The sequence below is a fragment of the Hakea prostrata genome, chromosome 8 (genome assembly GCF_041222555.1).
Source record: "Hakea prostrata isolate BN-2017 chromosome 8, UWA_Hpros_2, whole genome shotgun sequence".
NCBI lineage: Eukaryota > Viridiplantae > Streptophyta > Magnoliopsida > Proteales > Proteaceae > Hakea > Hakea prostrata.
Genome location: NC_142607.1, coordinates 41,146,969 through 41,170,702, shown reverse-complemented (window position 1 = coordinate 41,170,702; position 23,734 = coordinate 41,146,969). Strand labels below are relative to the sequence as shown.

The 23,734-nt window shown below is 38.9% G+C and overlaps 2 protein-coding genes across 2 annotated transcripts; one reads left to right on the top strand and one right to left on the bottom strand.

The window, feature by feature from the left end:
• The first annotated feature begins 5 nt into the window (after window positions 1-5).
• On the top strand, window positions 6-1,775 carry LOC149007910 (protein JINGUBANG-like). Its single transcript, XM_089166204.1, has one exon. The coding sequence runs from the start codon at window positions 181-183 to the stop codon at window positions 1,414-1,416; it is 1,236 nt and encodes a 411-aa protein (XP_089022330.1). The 5' UTR covers window positions 6-180; the 3' UTR covers window positions 1,417-1,775.
• A 4,403-nt stretch (window positions 1,776-6,178) lies between these two features.
• On the bottom strand, window positions 6,179-18,746 carry LOC149007909 (hexokinase-3-like). The gene is made up of 9 exons (XM_089165461.1): window positions 18,248-18,746; window positions 17,191-17,341; window positions 16,878-17,060; window positions 11,368-11,442; window positions 9,571-9,726; window positions 9,385-9,483; window positions 9,173-9,300; window positions 6,928-7,009; window positions 6,179-6,805 (listed from the first exon to the last, which is right to left on the bottom strand). Exons 1-9 carry the CDS (start codon window positions 18,517-18,519, stop codon window positions 6,404-6,406), a joined length of 1,548 nt encoding a protein of 515 aa, XP_089021587.1. The 5' UTR covers window positions 18,520-18,746; the 3' UTR covers window positions 6,179-6,403.
• Between the last annotated feature and the right edge of the window lie 4,988 nt (window positions 18,747-23,734).

The following is a 23,734-nucleotide window of genomic DNA, read 5'->3' as shown; positions in this document are numbered from 1 at the left end:
ACACCTTCCAAATCATTACAAGATATAAACCAATCCCTGCTCCCTATTTCTCCATATGAATCTTCTCCAACGGCTGTCTTGAACTCCCTTTTTCTCTTCTTCTTGCTTGAAAAACTCCATTCCAGACACCAAAACAGTTCAACCCTTCAATCTCTACCTTCTTTGCAAGACAACCAAAACATGGAAAACCCATCATATTCTTCTGTTATAGAATCAGTTCCATTACTCTCTGAAAGCACCATTAGCATATGTAGCACCAGTGAATCTGATGAAAGCCCTGTAAGCTCATGCAGGTTCACATCTCCAGACTTTGTATGTCGATTTCCAGACATACCCAGTTGTGGTGCCTATCGATCCTTGGCAGTCTTAACTGGGCATGTTGGGTCAGTCTCTTGCTTGGCTCTGTGTGGTGAATTCATCCTAAGTGGTTCACAGGGCAAAGACATTGTAGTGTGGCAACAACCTGACTTGAGACAATTTGCAAAGTTTGGACAAGGCCAAGGTTCTGTTAAAGCTCTTGTAACTGTAGGCAACAAAGTATTCACAGCACATCAAGATAGCAGGATAAGGGTTTGGAAGGTGTCAAGAAGATCAGAGAACATATTTAGGCTTACTGCTACACTACCCACTACTAAGGACTACTTGGGGAAGTTCATGAAACAGAGCAATTATGTTCAAACTCGGCGAAACCACAAGCGTCTGTGGATCGAGCATGGTGATAGTATCTCTTGCTTGGCTATTGATGATGGAATGATCTACTCTGGTTCATGGGATAAAACCATAAAAGTGTGGAGAGTATCGGATCTGAAGTGTTTGGAATCGATAAGAGCTCATGATGACGCGATAAATGGGTTGGTTGCACATAAGGGTTTGGTATACTCTGCATCTGCTGATGGGACGATCAAGGTCTGGGAAAAGGAGGAAAATGTTTCTTACTCTTTAAAGGGTATCTTGAAGGGTCACAAGGATGTATCAATGAATTCAGTTATGTTGAGTGATGATGGAAGGCTGGTCTATGGAGCTGGGTCAGATGGGTGTATAATGGGTTGGGAGAAAGATGTGAGTCTTGGCAGTTGGAAGTTGGTCTGTGAAAAAAAAGCACATCAAATGGCTGTGTTGTGTTTGTGTTCAGTGGGGGATGATTATATATGCAGTGGTTCAGCTGACAAGAGCATTAGGATATGGAAGAAAGAGATTAATGGAGGAATTTACAGTGTTGGGATGATAAGAGGGCATGAAGGACCAGTCAAGTGTATACAAGCCTCACCTCAAAATATAGGAGGTGGCTTCTTGCTGTATAGTGGAAGTCTTGACAGAAGCTTGAGAGTTTGGTGGGTTGCCAAGGAATTGTCTGAGAAGAGAGAACCAAGCTCTCCAATACAGCAAATCATGAAGGAAAAAAGTCAGCTTGTTTGAGTTGGATCTTCAAAGTCAGAGATTGATGGAGCACCCTTGTTTTTTATGTCTGGCACTGCTCCAGAAGAGATTTTTGGTTTTCTTTTAGTTTGTTTTCTTTGTCTACAGTAACTGGCAGAAACAAGCCTTAGATAACCTTTTTTGTTTTTTGTTTTGGTGACAATGAATTGTGACCCATTGTCAGAAACAAGCCTTAGATACTTTTCTTTTGTTGTACCAAAAAGATATATATTTGTTACTGTATTCTTTCATTCAAATATGGGTCTTGTGATTCTGGAGAAAAATGTAATAACAGTTCTCAATTGAAAAAAAAATGATAATATATATTCCTTGTTTTATTTTCTTCTAATTAGATTATTTAATTTATGATTCCATTGTCTATGTGATTCTTTCTCTTTCCTCCATTTTTCTGGGATCTGCATGTTCCCCTTGTTCCTGTACCAATTAGACAAAGATAGTTCAACAATCGTGAAAACAAGTTTTGAATCCTTAAAAAAATTATTGGCCTAGTTTGGTGAAACCAGGATTGGAACACGTAGCTGAGGATCAGGAACTCAAAATTTCCCTGAACAATACAACTATACAAGGACACCAATAGAAGTAACAAACATATGCTTGAAGATAAAGTTAGGCAGGTGGGTTTGGAGTCATTCCTGGGGCTCCCATGGTGATGAATCCTGGAAAAGAATGCCGGCTGCATGGATTGGACAGGACAGCATTCAAGAACACACGAACACAAAGAAGGAAAACCATGCTGAGCCGCCTTGGGCCCTGAAAAGCTTCAAAAAAGAAAAAGCAACCCTTGAACTCATTGGAAAGCAAGTTCCTTAAAGCACTCAAACAACCCAAGACTTATCATAATTTTATATAGAAGTGTAAAGGAAACATAATCCCTTCAAAGACTGAATAATTAATATTTCTATACAAAGAACAAAGCACTTTTGCATAATATAGTTTTTTTCTGACCGAAAGAAGAGACCTTCAATCTCAACTTGCAAAAAGATTAAAGAGATTGGATAAAAAAAGAGGAGGGAGACTGACTTGGAAGATTCTACGCATTCGAAAAGAATAAGAAGAAGAAGAAGAAGAAGAAGAAAGAGTCCTGAATCCTAACCAACATACTATGATTTGCAAATCTACTGAATAAACTTAAACAACAAATTCAACAATGTGAAAAGTATGTATTATGTGAGACACTGATTTTACAGTAAACAATCAACAGAATTAGAAACATAATATAATGGTTAATCAAACCTGATTATGGTTCTTTTTGCAGGGCTAAGGTGATCTGGCTTGGGAATGTTGAATTTTTTGGCAGCAGACTAGGAGAATCAACGGATATTCTACCATTTACAACTCAGCATACCTATCTACATGAGATAAAAAAATCTTTTCTGAACCGACATTTTTAACAAACACAAGTAGACTTGGTCCTCTGAAGGGGAAAGTTAAGTATTATCTAACCATCAAACAGCATGTACAAGCAACCTCATTAACCAGATTCAAACTAATTGAAGACTAAGTCTTGGACTTCATGCCCAAATCTCACCTCAAGAAGCTTCTGTCATTTGCTTCTGAACTTTCGCTGTTATCTCCCTGAATCACCTTTTGACTGAGACATGCACCTTTGTGATACTAATGTAGTCTGACATTAAGGTCTTCTATTGAAAATTAAAGCACGATGAATTTGAACTTTGGATTAATTGATTTCCAAGCTTTGGTATGAACTGGATTCTTATAGTTTTGGTAATGTGGCCTCCCAATCATGCATATAGTCTGTACAAAACACAAAAAATCAGCTTTGTTAGGGTGAAAGGTTCAGTGAACCCAGTTCAAAGAGAAGATGCAAACATATTTAACTTTTCTCATGACAAATAAACAACAGATGAATTAAGTAATTTCTTAAGTCAATACTTCAATACAGATACGCCCTTACTGTAGCCAAAGATACAAATTTCTGATTGACCATCTACAATCACACAAGTGTCGAAGCAAAGTTGCTACTAGGAAAGTGGACTGTAGAATTACTCTTAAGAACAATTCTGTAAAGCCACATATTGTACCATTTCACAGTGCTTGATCACAGCCATGGACAAAACCTTTTGCCATAAGCATACTATAAGTATCAACATTTGCAAACCTACATGGCTACACCTTGGGTGACAACTTAACCTGAAAACCATCACAACCTCACCAGAGCACTATCACTGACATCAGGTTAGCATTTTCCAACTTAACATGTAAAATTATGAGGCTCACAAAGGATTTTAGGTTCTGGTTTTGCTTATATGAATCAGCCTGATAGGAACCAGAACAGTTCAGGTCCAATCTGAATTTAACTTCAGCTAGAATCATTCAATCCAGGCCAACACCAGTCAGGAGTCAGCCTAGAGCAGCTGATAAATAATTTGGATCAGCTGATCCAGAACTAGTTTCAGTACTTTAATCCTTCGATTTAAATCTTGGTCCTTGCCCTGGTATTTTCACAAAATAGCTTGCCAGCTGAATAAAAGGTAACCCTGTGACATCGACTTTGGGATGGCATTCCATCCCCCTTTCTGAAGGAACAAACATACATGGACTCATAAACAACTAGAAAAGCTTTGAAACGAGTGGAGTTAGGCACACTGCAACCCAAAGCCATTCCCCACTGAACCTCTTCTAGCAGCACTTTAATCTTAATGAAAGTAAAGCAAGTGAAGCAACTATAACAATACTGTGAAGATGAGTTCCCTGTTATACCCACCTTGCTCCTGTCTCCCAAGTCCTTGAGTTCAGCTTCAATTAACTTATCAAATGGACTTCTCCTCCATCATATCACCTATCACATTTTCACAATTTGACGCATCTTTTTGTAACCTTTGTTTCATTTCTGGTGTTCCCTTATTTTCATTTGGTTGATTTTCAAGATTCGCATGATCTTCTTTTGAAGAACAAAATTTCTCATTATTATTTTCATGATCAAAAGCACCTGATTTACCAAAAATTGAGTTTCCATCTTTATCACCATTGATATAGTCTTTATCACTAGATGAATCAGAATCTTAGAACTTTATTATTTTATTCAAGGGTTTACCGGTCGAAGATACAAACCCAGCTCTAGGATCCCTCCCATGGACAAGCTCTTCATAGAACTGAAACCAAATAAAATAGCTTAGTAGAGGGACGCAACCAACTTCAATCTCATATATAGTAGAAATTTGCCTGCATTCATCCATAACAGCCTCCAGGGTTTGGTCCATTAAAGACAAATCCCAGTTCTTAAATATTTCCTCACAGAGAAACCCTTTGGTTTTTTCATATAACCAAAATCAATAGAAGCTTCAATGAAATGTACTGATTAACAGAGAATCAATAACACTGCACATGGATTATACAAGTCATACAAGACAACGCAGCACAATGTGTTAAAACCTAGAAGCTAGTCAGGAATAGACAAATTAAGTCAAAGAATTTCTTGAAAAGAAAATATTAAAGAGAGAGACAATGGCAAAGTTGGTCCAAGTTATCATTTCTTTCAGCAACCACTCGTGTCTCCACTATTCAGAACATTACCATGACCATAACCTCAGCAAAGCTAGGAGTCAAATGATACTAACGTAGATATACTAAGGGTGGGTTGAAATTCCTTTGCCTTTTTACCTTTTCCCTCCTAAGATTGCAGGTGATGAACAATGCATTTGAAGCCCTGATTCTTGCATTAACCTATGCTTCCACAGAAAACCACCATACAGGCTTGTTTGGTTGCCAAGGAAGAGAACTGAAATTTTCATGCCTAAAAAAGATACTTTGCAATTGTTGCTCAACATGGTTGTTCACTAACTCCAGATATATCCATTTTGTGGATATTAAATTTTATTTTGTCATGCATCAAATTCCTTCTGTTAATAAATTAAAATAAGAATTACACATAAAATGTAACACTACCATGTATGGAAAGAAAAATTAAGTAGTTTATACAATCTCATGGGTTAATAGTTACAAAAGTTTCTTTTCTAGGTTTGACCATTTATACTTCTTTTTTGTTTAATTCCCCTTGCAACCGAACACACCCATAATGCTGTAGAATAAGCAGTGTCTGCTTCTAAGAATCAAATTATTTCCCATATGTTGGTCTACCTCTTGCTATGTAATGCTTTGTTAAACATATCCATTCACTTTATAGACATCAAGACATTTGGTTTCTCAGTCATCTCTGAACTTGAATTCTACAAATGGAAAGATTCCTTGATAGACAACCCTAGGCTCTACTCTCTCAGCTGCCTTCACAATTTCGATGAAATTAATGTACAAAAGGATTTGAGTAGAACTTTAAACCTGGAACTGAGAGAGAGAAAGCACATACACTAGCGATGAAGAAACCCTGAACTTCAGGACGTATTGGGTAGGTAACCTTCTTTACGAGTTTCTGAAAATTCAAAAGGAAACGATCAACAGAGGGCACCGAACAGAGAAACGCATTTGCTATCTCGCAGTTAACGGATAGAGATTCAAGCCTTTTCTACACAAGGCTCCATTGAATATTGCAAAGAGCAGAGAGAGAACATGAGAAACAACTCACGTTGTGGGGAAGATGATGTTACTTCCTGTACTCGCTCTTGCCAATTCCGCCGCATTCAGTCGCCATGAGAGTAGTTTCAGATTCTCTCACACTTAGCAGATTCTACCGTTGAACTTGAGTTGGCCCCAAACTCAAGATTCCCCCCCCCCCCCCCAAAACCCTGGCGAGAGAGAGAGAGAGAGAGAGAGTACCGAAGAGACAGAAAGAAAATGCCATCTGGTTCCTTTGAAATGATGCTGAGAGAAAGAATCAATATTCTACACTGATAGGAAGGTGACTCAGACTATGTACAACACCATATCTTTTCTAGTTGTATACAAATGTACAATATATATACACATTGATTATGTATATATATATAGTAATTATAAATGAACCATGGAAAATGACCTCTACATTTTACAGGGGCAACATATTGATGTTGATCTATGACAAGGTTACATTATCATGAGCCACACTGAGAGATTGACGGGAAGCAGCAAGCAGAGCAGCTCCTATTCCCGAACCGTCCTCTACAACTCTGATAACAACATGTTGGGCCATTTCCTCACCCAAGATTTCAGCCACAGCTTCGTTTAAGTACTCCCTAAACAGGGTATAGCTGGAATATAGACCACCACTGTCCATCGCTACAACAGTTCTCCTCACTTTGCTCAATGGCTCACCTACACTCTTGCTTCTTCCACTGGCAACACCACCACTACCATCCCTTCCAATTTTCTTCAAAATCCCTACAATGCCTGCAGCTGCCAATCGAGCAGCCCTGCGCGTTACCACATCACATACTCTCACAATGAGCTTCCTTACCTTCAAAGGAAGGTCATCTATCTGAAAGCAACATAAAACCAATTGTACAATCAGACACAATATATCCTCATACAAGTATATCATCCTTGGATCAATCAATATCAACCATGGACTCCCATAGGGATATAATGCAAACTTCTTACCCCAAGAGTGTCCCTTAATATTCTGGAAACTTCTGTCAAGTCAGGAGATTCATCCTCATGCATGGCAGCCATCGATGGAGTCCTGGATTTTTAAATAAAATACAAAATATAAGTCCCAGAAACATTTGAAAATAAAAAAAAAGACCCACAGACTGAAAGTTAGGTATACACTTGCCATACATAAGACTTACTGATAGATACAGTTGCTAGTCTTGGGAAAAGCAATAACAAAATAGACAGATACTTGCCATGCATCTTTTGATTAGACAACTCATTTTCAGCTACAAGTTAACAAGTTCAAATAGGAATTATATAACAACCCAAACAAGCTTATTGTAGCCAGTGTAAAGAAACATAAATCGTTCAGGTTCATGTAGCAGAACACCATTTTGCTGGGACAAGGTTATGGTGGTGGCAGTGTGGTTCAGAAACATCAATCTTTCATTCCACTTACAGAGCACAATATGGTAAGAAAAGATAAGATGCATCAGCATCTTGTGATATTTCATCTCATCACTAGACATTTCAAATTCCAACCCAAAAAAAGTAAGGTAATAATTCATAGGGTAAAAAAGTTCGTCACAGCTTCAAATTTTAATTTTTTGTACATGACATGTAACTTAGGAAACCAGCTGGAATTAAGTTTAATATTTCTCCCGTTCAACCTAATACCAGTGGCAGGCTTCTAGGGAAAAATACCCAGAAACCAAATACCGATGCAGTGCTGCACTAATCACACATCAGCACTGGGCAGGAAGCATGTATCCTGGAACCAATTAAAAAGGGTGTAGCCATTTGTTTGATAGACAGTTAAATCAACCCATCCAACCCATTGCATTAACCCCCACAGACCAATGAATGAAAAGAGGAATATGTGGCACAGTTGAAAAACCAGTAGCTGAGCTGATTGGAAGGCAATAATCCATGTAGCCGACACCATTTAGTTGGAACAAGGCTTCATGTTGTTGTTGTAGTAGTAGTAGCTGAAAAACTAGTAGCCATCTACGGTTGTCCATAGAATCATAGGCTGAGTGGAAAATGCCCATGTACGATGAAACAAATCATAGAAAAACTGACCCTTTCATGAAACAGAGAGTGAAGTTCAGGATACCTAAGGTGTTAATAACTGCTCTCTAGACTGCATAATTGCACCTTACGAATGTAAATTTCACACCTAGGTTTTATAAATTCAAAAAACAAAGAGTGGGCAAGATATCCTAAAGCTGATAGTTGCAGCAACAGCATCATAAATATATAAATCAAGTAAAGGACAAGATATAGCAAGGTAATAGCATGAAAATAAATGCTTATAGCATAGGAAGAATTATCCAAAGCAAAGAACATAATCATGGATCTTTTGAAAGAGAAACCCATGAAAGAAACAGGACCTAGCCAGCCACAGGCTCCAATTACCCCGGGGATGTAAGGAAAATTACCAACTTGACACTTAGCCCCATGTTATATTTGGTTATTTACTAAATCTCCCTTTGGGGGAGAAGGATGGGTTGTTAGTGTGGACGATTTAGAAGATATGGTTGAAGGACATGTATGGTTAGGTTCCATTTGTAAACTTGGTGGAATATGGCATATCCTAACCAAACCCTTTGCATGGGCTCGCCCCCTGCACTCGTAGAATACAAATAAATAAAAATTTACAAGAAAAAAGCTGTCTTATTCTGTCTATAGCTACTTCAATTTTATTTTGAAAATTTTCATGTATAAAATAAAAATGGAAATGGTTTTAGTTCAATCTATTTACGAACACCTACATTTATTCTTGTTATATCCTTTCGAGTCACTAATTGGGCATTCTTTTAATGATTTTAGTACCTGCAGGATTATTGACAGTACTTTATTTAAAGAATGTTAATAAATTCCTAAACCCATTTCATCATCCAGTTGCTACAACTGTCTTTTTTATCAGTACCACAGTAGCTCTTTGGTTGAAGAATTGAAAAATGAAAATATCTGTACAAGTTTCGCCAACACTTTGTGGAAACTCGTTAGGTATGAATATGTTAGATAACTGTGATTCAATTAGTGAAATAGTCTCTCTCTTCAAAAAAACATTTTTTTTACCGACACTCAAAGAAAATATTTTGAAGGTACAGCATTTGAAAAATATGACTACAACTGCTTTCAGATAGACGTTAGAACAACAGTTAAAGAAGAAATTATATACCAGGAAATGCGAACCAGCCACACACATGTATGAATTTCAAATATATATATATATGAACAATACCTCAAGATGAAGGGCACTGATAGTGTAGAAGAGAGAAAATTAAAATCATCCGACTCTTGAGCCATCCTAAGAATGACCCTCCTCACAATATCACCCAGATACATCCCAGAAATCATCTTCTCAAAACCCTGAAGCAAGAATTAAAGAAGGTATTACACAACTATCACCAAAAGCTGCAACATAGGACATTAATCAACAGTTCATGCTTTTGCCTGATCATATGGAATAGGGCTCTCGGCATCCAGATCTGTATCATAGGAGGTTCTTGGCAGATGAGATGACCAAAAATTTCCCCACTCCATGTTGACAACCTGATGGAAAGGAACGACTTTATGCGGAAATGGAACCAGAACAAGTATAAAGAATTATCCAAAATTAAATATACATAGAAAAGATACCATGCCTCCAGAACTTGGAAGACGACCTTGAGACTTAATAATCGCATCTGTCCGTTCAACATAGCAAGCATTTGTGCCCGTGCCAATGATTACCGCAGCCACAGTGTCCTCATCATCATAATGTCCAAGAGCTAATGTTCCCACAGTATCATTCACCTGGCTTATATGAATAAAAAATTATGCTCACAAAAGATAACTCATTATCAGGATATAGCTAATCAAACTTGGATGCAAGCAATGAAAAATTGTCTATTTGCATGCTTATGTCATCATGTAATCTCCACATAAAGAACAAGAATAAGGTCTCGACAGTTTAATTCGATGACCAAAACAAATTGGGATCCGTAGTTCAAGTTCTTGGTTTTGGCAAGCCCAAAAATTAAGTAGCCTCAGCAATAAACTAAGGTCGCACCTAAGTTTAGAGCATTCAAACAGTAACAAATTATAAGGCCTTGGAGTATTTTTATTGTTACCATGCAAAGGGCCAAGTTTTGGTGCAGCCTTTAACCAAACATCAAATACAGTGTAACATAAGCATAAATTTTTATAACCTGAGATTTAAATCTTGAGGAGACAAGGAAGAAAGGTTTAAACAAATGGCAAATGTGAGAGTAAAGATTTGAAGGTTTTTACAAGATGAAGAAATTGCACCCTGGGTTGTGAAGAAATCTTTCCCAATAAACAAATACAAAACAGAATCTCTTCTGATCATCACCACAAAAAAAAATACTATGTAACTAAAAGTTTTTCTTAAATTACCATTTGAATTTAACTTCCATATCTCAACCAATTTCCTCCATATTGAAAAGTTAAATAGCCATACTGGGTAAGATGTCTACAATTATATTATTAAAAATGTTATTTATTTTCGTTTTCAATTCCCTATATATCCTATCTCATACAACCAGATGAAACCTCCCACCCACCCAAAAGACAAGAACAATAAAGCCTCAAAGGACCACAACCTACCATTGCAAAAAATCTCTATTTAATAAGAAGTCATATTCTTTGGGCTTCTTCTCCTTATCTCATTTAGGATAAATACAATTCATATTTCTCAAAAAATATAAATAATCATGATTCCAGAGCATTGGAACTGATAAACTGACATAGACCTTTACCTCCTGCCATGCACTGAAAATAAGGCTGAGGCAAGGGCCAGAATTTTTAGATTTTGACCTTAGCATCCCCACTACCAAGTTTAAGGAAATATAAATTCAGTATGGTTAGTCTATGATCCTTTTTTTCTATTCAAACCTAATTATCTAGTTTGAACTTGGATCCATCTCAAAACCATGGTACTAACGTTGCCAAAGTCTTTACAATTTCAGTGAGTCAAGATACAAGTCCATCGGAATGAAAAGGTTCTACATCTCAGTCAAAATGTCAATCGTTTTTAGCATCTCACTGAAACTTGAGCCAGATTTCAAAAACATGGGTATATAAAGGCAAAGACACATGTGAGTTCCACTCTAAATTTTGAGCGACAGCTTTCTGGTACTCCTATTTCAACTATTTTTTTGTGTTGTGCTTTCTTCTTCAATTTTTCACTGCATCACTTGGGAAAGCATCATTGGAGCTTGCAAGTACATCGAATATCCTAGGATATGTTACCTTCAGTAGGCTGATGATGCAATTTGCATGGCAAATGTGGATCACTATACTTGTTTCTACACCCAGATAATGGCATGGCATTCATATGTCCACAGTCAAAGGATAGTGTACATCATCATCGGGCCATGTGTGGAATTGATCCTGAATGACCAGTTAGTGAAAAGGCAACAATCTAATACTCACCAGTGCTGCCACCCGCATATCCAGCTCTCTCTTGGCCAATGCTTGCTGCAAACAATCTGCTACATCTTTCCCAACCTAAGAGCAGAGTGGGTATCAGGCATTGCTCTAGAGTGTAAATATTCATTTTGAGCACTCAAAAGTAAACAATCAGAGAAACATGGGTACAATGAACAAAATATACTTGATTAAATCAGATTTCTATAGTTATGGTTACTCTGATATTTTCAACAAAAAAAAGCTTGTACTAGCATAAAAGGAGATGCAAAACAATAATCAACAAATAAATAAGGGATACCATAGTGTCAATTTATTAAGATACAACAGCCAGGACAGGACTACAAAATCTAGATAAGTAAAAAGCTTTAGATGACAGGGGAAGTTCAGGAAGAATAGAATTGAAAATGAAATGCAAATGATCACCCAGGGAGTGGCAGCAGTGACTATCAGTGTAAAATGTCAATATGAGAGCTTTCGCAACGACAATGATAATAAGAGCTTCTAAAGACAGCTAAACAAGTAGGTTGAATTGGAGTGCCTGCTATTGTTGGACTTGAATTTGATTAAATAATGTGTATCAACTGTAATAAAGGACTAGACACACACAAACCAATAAAAATACCAAGTAAAAGAATTTCAATACACAACTCACATACCCATGTTTAAGGTCCATCAAGTTGGCCAATTACAAAGGAAAGTCATCCACTGAAGGCCCAACACCTATAGGACCCACCCCTTGGCCTACTCTTAGAAAAAAAGAACCTAATTCAGGGCTGGATCTGCACCAGTGACACTGTTCAAGTAAATAGTGTTTTGGCATTTGGTTCTCCATGTTCTTTCCTATATCACCATCTCTCTCTTTCCTTCAAGACACTGTTCATGGATACACCTAGACCTGCTATGCCTTCTCATATTCCTTCTCCACTGCCTTCCTAGGCTGGAAGTTTCTAGTTATTAACCCAGTTTGTTTGGAGTCTAATTCTGTTTTTACTTGATTATTTGAGTCAGCATAGGATGACATAAGTACAAGTCCTATTTAAAATTTTAGTCCAATTTAAGTTAGAAGTCCTAGTTAGATTCTCTGTTTTTTACGTTAAGTCCTACTAGGAGTGATAGAAACCCAATTTTAGGGTTAGGGTTTCCTTGAGGATTCCCTAAAATAAAGAGTTTTGCCCATGATAAATTTCTCTGAAGCAGCAAAGTAATTATCAGACCTAAGCGGGAAGGATACTGTCATTGAAAAAGGATGGGGCTCTAAATGTGGAGGTTATGGGTAAGGAAAGGTATGGATTTAACAAACTAGATGGGATGGAAGGAGAATTAAGTTTGAGGCATAACAAAGAAATATGGGATGTAGCAAATATTCCTAGGAAACCTAAGGTTGGGTACGGGGAGATATGGTGAGGGTTTGGGGAGGATCTTGGGATGGTTTGGGTTGTGGGATTTGGGTAAATAGAAAGGGATTATTAGGGAAATTCTAGGGTTTTAACAAACCCAAATTGGATGATGATGTAATGCATATGGTTTGGATCTTTTGAAAGGGAAAAGATCCTTGCTTTTCCTCTTCTTTTATTTTCTTCCTTTTTCTTTCTTTCTTCTTTCTTTCTTTTCTTTTTCTGTTTTTCTGTTTCTGGCTTGCCGCAAGGAAGAGGAGATAGACAGAGAGGGAGAGAGAGAGAGGCCGAGAAGGTTAGGAGGGGAGGGGAGGTGCCGTAGGGTAGAGGAGGGATAAGGGAAGGGGTAGAGTTAGTCGTAGGGGGGTGGGGGGAATCAGGGGGTGTCGGGGAGCCTAGGGAGGCTGCTGCCAAGGTGTGGTAGCAAGGGGAGGGGCTGAGGATGCTTGCACAAAACAGGAGAGGGTGGGAGAGGTCCTTGCTGGGGGTCAGGGGAGGTAAGGAAGGGGCTGGGGGTTGCTGCAAAGGGGAAGGGGTGAGGGAAGCCTGCAAACTTCTTGAAAGCTTGCTGGAATTTCTGGAAGAAGAGTGCTAGACAGAGTATGTTGCGATCCACTTCATTCCTGATACTAGGGAGATCAAGTGATCCAAGAGCCATTCCTAGATAGGAGGCCAAGAATGGAGTTGAAGTTCAAACGACCTTTAAGGGAGCGGTGGAAATGGCTCTTGGATCACTGATCTCCCTAGTATCAGGAATGAAGTGGTCTCTTTTCTTTTCCAGTCTTCTCTCGCCTTCTTCCCTCCCTCTCTTCTTAACAAGTTTGTTTCTCCCTCTAACCTGGATTCCCTCCACTCTATCCCCTCCCCTGATGAGATCCTCATTGCCATCCGCTCCCACAAAGCTAATCGGGCCCTTGGCCCTGATGGTTTCAGTATGAGTTTCTTTCTGTCTTCCTGGGACTTCATTGTGGATGATCTCATCCATGCCATTCGGAGTTTCTTTCTTAATCCTTCCCAGCTCGCCTCCATCAACCAAACTTTCCTCTGTCTCATCCCTAAGAAGCCCAACGCCTCTTCTCTTTCTGATTTCTGCCCCATTTCCCTCTGCAATGTCATCTACAAAATCATTTCCAAAATCATTGTCGAACGAATAAAGAAGGTTATTCCTTCTCTTGTGAGCCCTAACCAGTCTGCTTTCATCTCAGGTCGGAGCATCTCGAACAACATTCTCCTTTGTGCGAAATTGTTCGAGGCTTTGATAGATCTTCTCACTCCCCGGCTGCTCTCCTAATTGTGGACCTTCATAAGGCCTTCGATTCAATTTGCTGGGATTTCATTAGCAAGGTCCTCTCTTCTATGGGATTTCCTCCGGCCTTCGTCCACTGGATTAAGATTTGTATCTCCACCCCTTGCTTCTCCATCATCACTAATGGCTCCCCTGCTGGGTACTTCCCCTCTAGGGTGGGAATCCGCCACGGCTGCCCTCTCTCCCTACCTGTTCACCCTGGCTCTCAAGGTCCTCTCCCTGATCCTCCAGTCTAATATGGATCAGCTCCTCATCTATCCCATTCCCAAGTGCAGACCCTCAAACCTCACCCACCTCGCCTTTGCGGATGATCTCATGATCTTCTCCACGTTGACCATCAATCCATTTCCACCATTCTTTCCTCCCTCTCTTTGTTTGAATCCCTTTTCGGCCTTCGGGTCAGCCTCAACAAATCCACTGTCTTTTTCTCCGGTGTCTCGGATGCTACCCGAGCTTCTCTCCTACAGCTCTCAGGGTTCAGTCATGGCTCATTCCCAGTGACCTACCTTGGCCTTCCTCTTATCCCCAGTAGGCACACCCTACATCACTGCTCTCCTATGCTAGACCATATTAGGAAAAAGCTTCAACTCTGGAAAGGCAAGCTTCTTTCCTTTGCCGAGAGAATGATGCTCATTCAATCTGTCCTCCAATCTTCTTACCTTTATTGGAATGGCATCTTCTCTATCCCCAAATCCATTATCCAGTCCATGGAGTCCCTCTTCTCTGCCTTCCTCTAGAAAGGTCAAGAAGTTTCTAGGTTCCTTCATCCCATCTCCTGGGAGGCTGTCTATCGTCCCAAAGCTGAAGGTGGCCTTGGTATCCGTCATATCCTTGATGTTAGCTTGGCCTGCCTCCTTAAACTTATTTGGAAAATTGCTTCCAAGCATGACTCCATCTGGATCTCCTAGGTCTATTCTTACATTCTCCGCTAGGATTCTATTTGGACTGCTTCCTGCCCCTCTAACCCTTCCCGGATCTAGAGGAAAATCCTTCTCCTTCAGCCCCGTGCCCTCTCTGCCATCTCTATCCAAGTCTCGAATGGTTCCTCCACCCTCTTCTAGCTTGACCCTTGGCATCCGTTGGGCATTCCCTTCAACCTTCTTGGTCCCCTTGAAGTCTATGAGACCCGCATCCCTAAGATTGCCACCTTGGACACCTTCATCTCCCACGGGGATTGGGCCCCTCTCCCCCACCCTAGTCTCACTCATATTTGGAATGCGCTCCCCTCGATCCTCAGCCTGACCCGAGATACCACCATTTGGTCCCCTTCACCTTCCAAATCATTTACCACCTCCTCCGCTTGGAATCTTCCCGCTCCCCCCATCCCCCTGTCCCTTGGTCCCATTTGGTTTGGTTCAAAGGACACATTCCCCGTCAAACCCTCACCCTTTGGAGAGCTTTCAACTATGCTACCCTACCCAATACTTCCTCATCAGCCTCCACATCCCCGCCAACCCTAGCTGCACCCTTTGTTGGAGTGGTTCAGAGGACATTGACCACCTTTTCTTCTCCTGTCCCTTCCCTGTCCCCTTTGGGATAGAGCCCTTGCTTCCATTTGGCCCGCTCGAGGTGCCCGCACGGGTTTGTTCGTGATTGGTATTGGATCTCGAAGAATTTTTCCGGTCACTCCACCTGCAACCGCCTTGGCAAGCAAATCTTTTGTGCCGCCATTCATCACATTCGGTAGGAGCACAACCTTAGAAGATGGACTCCCAAATCGCGATCCCTAGACATGATTTGGAAAGCCATCTTCTTTGATGTTTCATCTAGATTGCTCTCCCTCCCCCACCCCCTGTTGCAGACAGCCCTAGAAATAGGTTGATTGTTAGTTTTTGGGGCCTCAGCTGCTCCTTCCTCTCCCCATCTTGAGCTCCCTGCTCCCCCCCCCCCCTCCTTCTTTCTTGTCTGCCTTTTGTATTTTCTGTTGTATTGCTGCTTCTTTCTTGTCTGCCCTTTGTATTTTCTGTTGTATTGCTGCTTGTTTCTTTAATACATTATTCATTCATCCAAAAAAAAACTAGCCAAAATCCCCTCCCACACCAATCGGCCCTTCTTTTAGCCCAAAACCCTAAATTCCATAAATCGCAATCCCCACCACAGAAATCCCTCCCCTTTTAGAGTCACCACCCCCTCACTCCCCTAGCAATCTACTCCAAGTTGCAGCCCTATCTACCACCAAGAAATCCTAGAATTGAAACCCTAAATTTCCAAAACCATAACACCTCAGGAACTTGAATCTGAAACCAAAAACAGCAAGGTTCAGATTTGTGTTTCAACAACCGTAACAGATCCTAGTAAAACCCCCCTACAGACCCTAAAACCCCTAAACAGCTCATAATCCCCTCCACAGGGTTTTGTAAACTCTAATTTGCATGCTATTCATCAAGGATCCTTGAGTTATTGGCCCTCATCCCAGTGAGGCTACATAAGCTAGTGAACTACTATTCTGCTGATTTTTAAGATGGTTTACAAAGTTTTACTTGGATTTATCTAGATCAAATGATGTGAACCTGTCAGATTATGGTCCAAACTGAATCAAACCAAATAGATAAATGATTTCATTTTTCAAAACCATAACAAACCATCTCTTTAAACAGTCTGCCAGCTTCACTTTAAATGGTCCAGTTTGGTTCTGTTCAGTTTCAGTTTGATTTTGACACCTTTCATTGTATCACTAGACAGCATATAAAATTTACAAGTAGAATGTCACCAATCATTGCACAAACTAGTGAAAGCACCAGAAGAAAGAAAATGTAGTTTGATATGATTTTGGAGCACGTAAAAAGGAATTCTTTTCAATATCATGGACATACCATGCCTTCAACAGCAAAGTTTTTTGCCCACTTAATGAGTAGACCTGAAGAAACAGATAGCTGTTTCAAAGGAAAAGGAAATGTAAAGCCAAGCTCTCTCCTTCTGCCATGTTGTAGCCCAGAATCATCACCCCCTCTTTCAACAAACTCTTTTAGCACTGATGCGATAAAATCAAAGAAACCCTGCACGCAAGAAATACAACAATTGCTAGTGCTCTGATTCGAAGCCACTAACTATGAAAACATGTGGATTTCAATGGCATGCTGCCAGAAGTAAAGCTTGTTATTGCTCTCAATCATAGGATTCCACTACCTCACTCTTGCTAGTCATCAAATGTTCAGGAATGGGTAGAGTGTCCACTTCAAGTCCTATTATCTTCGACTCTTTACCCCCTAGCTGAACCCGCAAGACTCTAATATTAGTTCCACCAAGATCAAGTGCATAATAAGTTCCTTTTTCATTCCTGATGGAAAAAATAAATGTAATAATCAATTGAGCACCAAACAATCAATAACAACACATAAATATAAAAAGGAAGATGATAATAATAACAAAAGAAAAGAAGATACAGAGTTTCAATGCAATATAATCAATCAGCAAGCACATAACTAGATTCTAAAAGTCTAAAACAGAAAGGTCAACGAAGTGAACAGTAGATTGCACATATCACAGACTGCATCAGCGCAGGGTGGGGGATCTGCATGAGGTACATCATCCCCGTCCAATGAACAAATAAGAACAAGTTATAGGACAGGAAGGGGAACAAAAGTAAATCTAGAGAAGGAACAAGAACCCCCAATTTCAGAAAGAATAATAACTAAGCAAATGGAACAGTAAAATGCATAAAAGGAATAGGGGTCAACAATTACCGGAAAGGCAGAGAAGCAACATGCTGAAAGAGGTTCACATCAAACGGACAATACTCTTACTTATACCTCCATCAGTTCTATACTTCTTACCCGTCAAGGGAAAATGCCAAAATAACCCAATAAAATCTACTGTTCAGAGAAGCCGGGAAATGAGTAAGAATGGGAAACAACAAGCCATTCCAACAAAACAACTAATTATATTTCTGAATCGATAAAAACTAACAGTCATGTACGAGTGGTGCCAACCGCCCAAAACAAGACTCAAAGTCAAGAAACCACAAAAAGCATTGTAGAACGATACTAACACAACCTCAGAAGAACAAGAAAGCAAATACCAAAAACTAAGTATCTAAAAAAGATTCACTAGACTCGCAAGAAAAGCAATAATAGGTTAAAGATTTCAATCACTGATCTTCTCCATGTTCCGCTGAAACCCACAAATTAGTAGGCAAAGAGAAAAACAAATGATAACATAGAACATAATGAGACCAGATTATTACCCATCTGGGAGATTGTCGACGCAGGTAATAAGCATCTTCAGCTTGCTCCCACCTTCAGAAGCTAGTCCGGCATGCATCTCAACAGCCATGGCATCCACCACCTGCTTCAATCTCCCTGTCGACGTCGAGCATCCCTCCTCGAGTTCCCTCAATACACCCACAACACGATTCCACCTTCGCCTACTCTTCACTCTTCGACTCACCAGAATAGCTGCAACAGCACACGACGCCACAGCCCAACTCACTGCCAAACCAAAACCTACCTTCCCCATCTTTTTTTTATCTTACCAATCTCCTCTACTCATATCATCGGCAACAGCAAACAATCCAACTCTCTTCGTTGTCTATTTTCGTCTTCCCAACTTCCAGCGTTGTCGACCCACTGAGTTTTCCGGCAAGAAACCCAGTGAGACTTCTATAAGTCCGGTGAGGACCAATCGCTCGACCAAATGCCGGAGAGAATCGTTGTCTTCTGCAGACGAAAAAACCCGAGAGGGGAGAGGGGAGAGGGGGAGAGGGGAGAGGAAGAGGTCGAGGTCGCTAGCCTTTATGTAGTGTTGGAAAGCGTATTGCAGTTTCCTCATTTTAAACATGCAATGACAGATTTACCCTTGACATCCTGTATAATACCGGATTTGTTATTAATATGTATTTTCCGTCTCTTTCATCATCGTAAAATTTATTTTTTTTTTCCGATAACCCCTCCAAAATTGACTTGTGTCGGTTTTAAAGAATTGTTTTAAGTAGACTTTTTCGAGTGTGTAGGCCATTTGAACTCATTGCATTTATTTATATTGAGTTGGGATGCTCCACTTGTCCAGCTATGGATTCATTGTGCGTTTTTTATATTTTTTTTAACACATATTTGGAAGGGGAATTCTTGATAAAGTTGATCATAAATATTCAAAAGTGAGTTGCTTTCTAAAAATGGTAGTGAAGAAGTGTACAGTGAAACGTAGAATCCAACAATAGTAGTGGGGCTGGAGAACAGGGATTGAGGCTTATTAAAAAAGCACACCTATATTACATCTTCAAAGGAAGCTTTGTTGTCCACAAGGGTCGAACCCATGACCTCTCCACTGAGAAACTTTGTTGTCCGCAAGGGTCGAACCCATGATCTCTCCACTGAGAAGTATGAATTTTACCACTCTACCAAACCTGTAATGACGGTTCGGTTCTTATTTTAGGTGTTAAAATTCAAACAATTAAATGAAGAGAGTGCACATGTGTCCATGATGGTGATAAGGGTACTTTGATAATTTTACTATTCGTCACATGGGTGATTAGTCACGAGGGTTTTAAATTTAGTCCAACTGGTCAAACTAATAAAAAGCAAAAAGTAGCGGATACATAAATGGAATTAATGGAAAAGTTAAGGACAATAGATTCTAAAAAAAAGGGAGAAAAAGGCTGATGGACATGAAGAGCCGAGTAGTGTGGCACTTCGCTTTATGCGACGAATTGAATTGATATTATATTAGGAGACAGCCACGGCTACAGTTCTCGACAGCCGAATAGTGACAGTGGCTCAGTATTAGCCACCGTACTTCCCAGCTGTTCTAAGCTAATTCCAGCTAAGCAAAAAGCTACAGCGTACGGTCTATATTTTCCTTTTCCCAAGAGAACATAAAATATTTACTAATAAGTCCATGTATTTGTTTTGTTTCCTCCGGCTTCGGCTTAGCCGTGATTTTTTTATCCAGCTGGCAAAGAGTACTCCAACGCCTCTGTCACGAGCGTGTCTGACAAGTGGCAATCAATGATCCTGACCGTCCAATCTGCAAGTGGTGGTTTTACTCTTTTTGACCGTTGGATTCCCATGAGTTGTTATGACGGTTGACTCTTCCACTCAGATTCTAGAATATTCTATGAGGGGCACATGCATACCTCTTTCACTCTAAGAGGATTCCATGAGGAGGCTAATCAAATCGGTTCAATGTTGACACTCAATCTCTATTGGACCGGACCGGACCGGGCAGACCAGCTAAGCTAAGCTAAACATGAATTTTTGCAGATTCATGGATTAGGGAGAGAATTTCCTACAATTTCAATACTGAGAAGAATCTATAGGGCTTGACTTCAGTGACACAGTATTGTGCTACGAAAGGTGGAGATCTCGATCTTGACCGTCCGTTTCTCAAAAGTGTGAAAACGTACTTTTCGAAAATAGATGGTTGAGATCTCAATCTCGACCTCAACCGTTCACTACAAATGTTGAGCATTAATTACGCAGCACCCAAGCAACTTTCGAATCTATATGTAAATCTGAAAAAGCTTTTATCTGAATCTAACTCATCTGTATCAAATACATTCCTAACAAAGGCAAATTCAATCACTGACGCTCTAGCCTGAAAGGCACTGACTCTGGCAAGTAAGACAGTCTAACCCAATTCTAGTTAAGTGGCTCTGAGTATCATGCTCCCATTGCTTCTATTCATATGGAGATCCACTCTACTATTTTATGTATCATGTACAAACTTCTATAAAAATAACGATGGTGGTCCATTGGCTCGATGGCTTATTAAATGAAATCGATAATGAACTAAATCATAGTACCATGACCCTTTTTTCAAGTTTTTTCCATGAGATCCATCAGCCATATTGGGATAACTTAATTGGAGAACAATCACAAAGAATCTTTTGTTCCATGCTCTTAAAGTTTTCACAAAAGTAGACATACAATACATAGTTAAACCATTTGATAATGAAATGTTGATTAAAGTCCAATTAGATACAAAGAATATTCTATATCGTTTTTGTTTTGATACACCTATTATGTAACGCGCAGAGGTATCTACACTGTATAATTTTCTATCGCAATCTAATAAATATTTTTCTAATAAAAAGTAGACTTATTATATTCAATAATAACAATAATTCTTTAATTTAAATATTACTAGCAATTAGTCTTGAAGGGTGATGCAAGAGCATGGCATCTAGTGACATCTTTTTTTATGACTTAGTGACACCTTTTGAGGACAAATCTTTTTCGGGCATTGTTCTTTTTTAAGTGGTCTATTTTCGTTGAAAATGAGTGACAAGTGACAATGTCTACGAGGCTTCATCTGAGGCAGAATGCTCTAAGGGTTTCAATATTTATATTTACCATCATGAGCAAAAACCCTATTGTCCTACACTCTAGGAGTAGATGTTTGGTTCAATTAAATAAAATTTTAAATATCGGCATCAAGTATTGTTTAACTCAAATGATTTTAAGAGACGTATAATCTCGTATAAAGTGTTGTATTGTTCTGATCTATATATTATGTTGCAATCTAATACGTGTCTTCTAAAAGAGAGGGAGAAAAAGCAAATCTCTGGTCGGACCGGTCTGTTCGGCCAAACCAAATTTTCAAATTGACCCAATCAAACCTAATATCAACTAGGTCAAACCCTAGAAGGGTTTAGCCTAATAACGATGGTTAGTGTCTATAGCCATAGCATTCATGATCATGACGTTCATCTGACGTATAAGGACACCATGGTTGACTTAGATTTACACTCCAATAATAATAAGTTTAAGTTGAAAAAATAATCTAATTCACTAATTAGTAACTAATTAAAGTCAAAACTTAATCAGGGAAGAAATTCTATTATCTCTTATGTTATTGGTTGACTAAAGGGTTGACAAATTGAAAAATATCTTCTACCATGGTTTGACATTCTAAATGCTCTTCTCCACTCTTTTATAGGAAAATATGGTAATGGACCACATATTAGGTATTGTTAATTAGTCAATTATAATTATTAACATTCAAGAGCTTAAAGTCAAACTGTTATTAGTTGTGAAGTTAAATAACATCTTAAGGGTATTATAGGAAATATATAAATGTTATAAGGGAAAGGGAATAGCAATATTGAAACACTGCTCTTTTGTGTCATTGTTCGCAACACTCGAACAATTTACGGATAAGTCAAGCGTCATTTTTCAGATTCAACGGCTGAAAGCATTTAAGGCTAGTTGCAATCTGCTTGAAGAATCTCGACAATGGCATCTGGGAGATTCTGATAGAATCTCTCGTTCTCCATGTCAGACATCTGTAGTCTGGGCATTCCATCAGTAAAACTAATCTCTTCCCTGTGAATATGTTTAACACATCTATAAACAATTGATGCCAGACTCACCTTAATCTCCTCAATAATCTTGGCGCACCTACCTCTTCTCCAATCAAGAGTAGTTAAAAGATGCATTGGCTAGTAGTTGGATCTAAAGAAGAACACCAGATACATTTTCTAGCTATGTAGGAATTCTCTCTCGTTATCCCTTTCATATTCACACGAAATTACCTTTATGCCCATATATATATAAGCTATTTTGTTGTTCTTCATTAATGCATTCTTTTATGTTGATTCTTATAAAACTCTTTCTTGAAAACATATTAAATCCTCACCTATTGGTCTTGGGTATGATTTTAAATGAGAAAAAAAAACTACAAAAATTAAAGGTTCATTACTTCCTTAATTTATGAACCCTAGACTTCATTGAGATTGAAATATTAGGTCATGTTTGGTAACCGACCTATACTTTGAGATTAAATATAGAAGAAAATGAAGTGCCCAAGCTTGACCCTCCCACACAATAAATGGTTTAGATTAAGTATTAGCTTTGGAAAACCTAATTTCTATTGACATTCATTCCAATGAAAATGAAGAAGCTAGCAAACCTAACTACTCCATGGCCACCTAAGTTTAAAATATATTTTTATAAATAGTTTGCTTAAACATTCATCCTACCTTGAAAAAGAAACTATTAACTAAGGGGTTGAATATTTTGGAGGAGAAATACCACAAAATAAAAACTATAAAATTAATCAAAATTTTATATAGTAAATAATCCTTTTAAGTTAGGTAGATTATTTATGGACGTTATGCAGTGTTTAAGCATGAGGCTACGAGGTCCAACTGTAAGCGGGTGAAACGTTAATGCAACAGACGGATTTGCCAGTCGCCACTAATATTGTTCATTTTAATTAGTTTTGATTAGTACATGACTATGAATAATTTTAGCTAATGAAAATATTTATGTTTTCAAAAGCATCGAAACAGGTTTTGAGTGTTGATGAAAACAAAAACACTTCTATAGACTTTTGATAAAATTTGCTTCTGAAAGTGAAAACAGTATCAACCAGGTTTTAATAGGGTTCTTATGCTCAGATGGCAAATAACTTTCTCTAAACAATTTCACTTAAACCTAACCCACGCACAACTTTTTCTTCGAAAAATAGAAATATTGAAGCATCAAAAACGGCCTTGTCAAACAGTTTTTGGCCAAGTTTTTTGTTTCTCGAAGCTATAAACATCAGAAACTGTTTTTCTATAAATTATCAAACAGACTCAAAGCCTTCATATCACTATTCAAGTGAATAGTTTGCAGATCTGAATCTGATCATTCCAATTAATCTTGTGGTGTTACAAGCTCTAACAAACCAAACTAGCCATTATTGAGAGATCTGGTAGTGCATTCCGCAGGTCTGATACGCTGGAGCT

What these genes read in the sequence shown, in the direction of transcription:
- LOC149007910 (XM_089166204.1), top strand. Translation starts at nt 181, where the DNA reads ATGGAAAACCCATCATATTCTTCTGTTATAGAATCAGTTCCATTACTC.
- LOC149007909 (XM_089165461.1), bottom strand. Translation starts at nt 18,519, where the DNA reads ATGGGGAAGGTAGGTTTTGGTTTGGCAGTGAGTTGGGCTGTGGCGTCG. An exon ending in GCCCTATTCCATATGATCAG is followed by an intron (nt 9,301 to 9,384) that starts GCAAAAGCATGA and finishes TTCTTGCTTCAG; the next exon opens with GGTTTTGAGAAGATGATTTC. An exon ending in TCAGTGCCCTTCATCTTGAG is followed by an intron (nt 7,010 to 9,172) that starts GTATTGTTCATA and finishes TTAAAAATCCAG; the next exon opens with GACTCCATCGATGGCTGCCA.